Genomic DNA, 1,436 nt, shown 5'->3' with positions numbered 1-1,436 from the left:
TCCCATCAGACACCAACAAGCAGGGAGTCACAGCCTGATGAGCTGGAAGCTCAAGGGCCAGGACCTGTTCAAGCCCCTTCCTGGGAGGTCTGTCCTGGCCATCTCACTAGAATTACAAAGATTTCCACCAAATTGGTTAGAAGTTAGGCCAGGATCCACTTGCAGATATACACAAAATACAAAAATACATTCCCTTTATTTTACAAAAATGCAGACTGACAGGGTTATCGACTGGCCTGTAAGGAATCATAGAATTCACAGGATACAAGTTCTGGCAACCAGGTGCCTGCTTCCCCGCTCCAAATAGGCCCGCATCCAGTGGAGGATGTGATTCAGAAAGACCTCTCCTTGGAGAGCAGGGCCGGCAATGGAGGTCATTCACGAGGAAATGTGTCCGCTGCACCATGCCTGGGAAGAAGATCAAGCTCTCCAGGGTGGACTGCAAGAGGGGGGACAGAAGAGGATAAGCCACTGCCTGCATTTCTCATTTTGTTTGTTAATCTCACTGTTGGGAGGTGACCTCTTTTCCTCTCATCTTCAGGGAGTTTGGGTGTCCTCCAGCTCAACCTGAATCCACCCCAACTGCTATGGTCTCTATTCCCAGGGATCAGCCTGGCGCCTTCTTCCCCTGTTCCAGGCCAGAATTCTGGAGTTGGGCCTGCTGGTACAGCCGAATCCAGGCAGTGACTGTAGTGCTTTGCTACTGAAGTCCTGCGTGTTGTCCTGATCTCTTTACCTGGTAGGTCCAGGAACTGCACCCTTCCTGGGAGGCTGCAGACTGCTGCGAGTGGCACCCCTCACAGCAGGATGTGGTAGCTGGGAAAGAGGAGCTTGATGGGGGTTAACAAAAGAAAGGCAGTTAACAGAAAGTTCAAATGACCATCTTGAGAAGAAATACTAGCTGAAGATGTAGCTAGTGCTTTGCTACTGAACTCTTGCTCGTTGTCCTGATCTCTTTACCTGAAAACACAAAGGGGAAACGTGCCTCTTCTGCCAGGTAAAATCCATGAGGTACTTAGAAACCGAGGCCCCCACTCTCTACCCAGACCCACACGTTCTCTCAATTCAGTCTCCCCAGGTCAAATGGAATTTTAAGGAAGGTGGTGAAAGAGAAATTAGTTGCTAGGTCTGGGATGCTGTGCCAGGGTCAGTATTTTTCCTCCTAACTTTTTACTCTTATGTCCATTTTTCCTCACCTTTGTGTCCTGCAGCATTTGATCTGGAAAACCCTTTCCAAGTTGACAGAGAATCAGGAGGTAGGGCACCTTTGCCAGAGGGTACACTCCGGCTGGTGAGCGGCATTCGGCAGGAGGGCCTGGGGATGGCTGAGGGAATGGGCAGTCGACTGGAAGTCTTCGCAGCTGCTCCCTGTGGCCTGGGTAGGCACTGCGTGTTGCTGGGCGAAGGGAGGGCAGGTCTGACTGGGGTAGGTGGGC

The 1,436-nt window shown here is 51.3% G+C and overlaps 1 protein-coding gene across 1 annotated transcript in view; it reads right to left on the bottom strand.

Annotated features, from left to right (window-relative positions):
• Window positions 1-1,436, bottom strand: part of Psrc1 (proline and serine rich coiled-coil 1) — a 4,085-nt gene continuing 2,649 nt past the window's right edge. The window contains exons 5-6 of the mRNA XM_023721695.1: window positions 1,197-1,436; window positions 1-830 (exon numbers count right to left, since the gene is read on the bottom strand). The exon at window positions 1,197-1,436 is cut by the window's right edge and continues 38 nt beyond it. Coding sequence (XP_023577463.1) covers window positions 733-830; window positions 1,197-1,436 — 338 coding nt within the window. The 3' untranslated portion in view covers window positions 1-732. The remainder of the gene's footprint in view (window positions 831-1,196) is intronic.

Source organism: Octodon degus, unplaced genomic scaffold (assembly GCF_000260255.1).
Source record: "Octodon degus isolate 3935 unplaced genomic scaffold, OctDeg1.0 scaffold00084, whole genome shotgun sequence".
Taxonomy (NCBI): Eukaryota; Metazoa; Chordata; class Mammalia; order Rodentia; family Octodontidae; genus Octodon; species Octodon degus.
The sequence above is the reverse complement of the archived record's forward strand: the minus strand, read 5'-3'. Positions and strand labels throughout refer to the sequence as shown.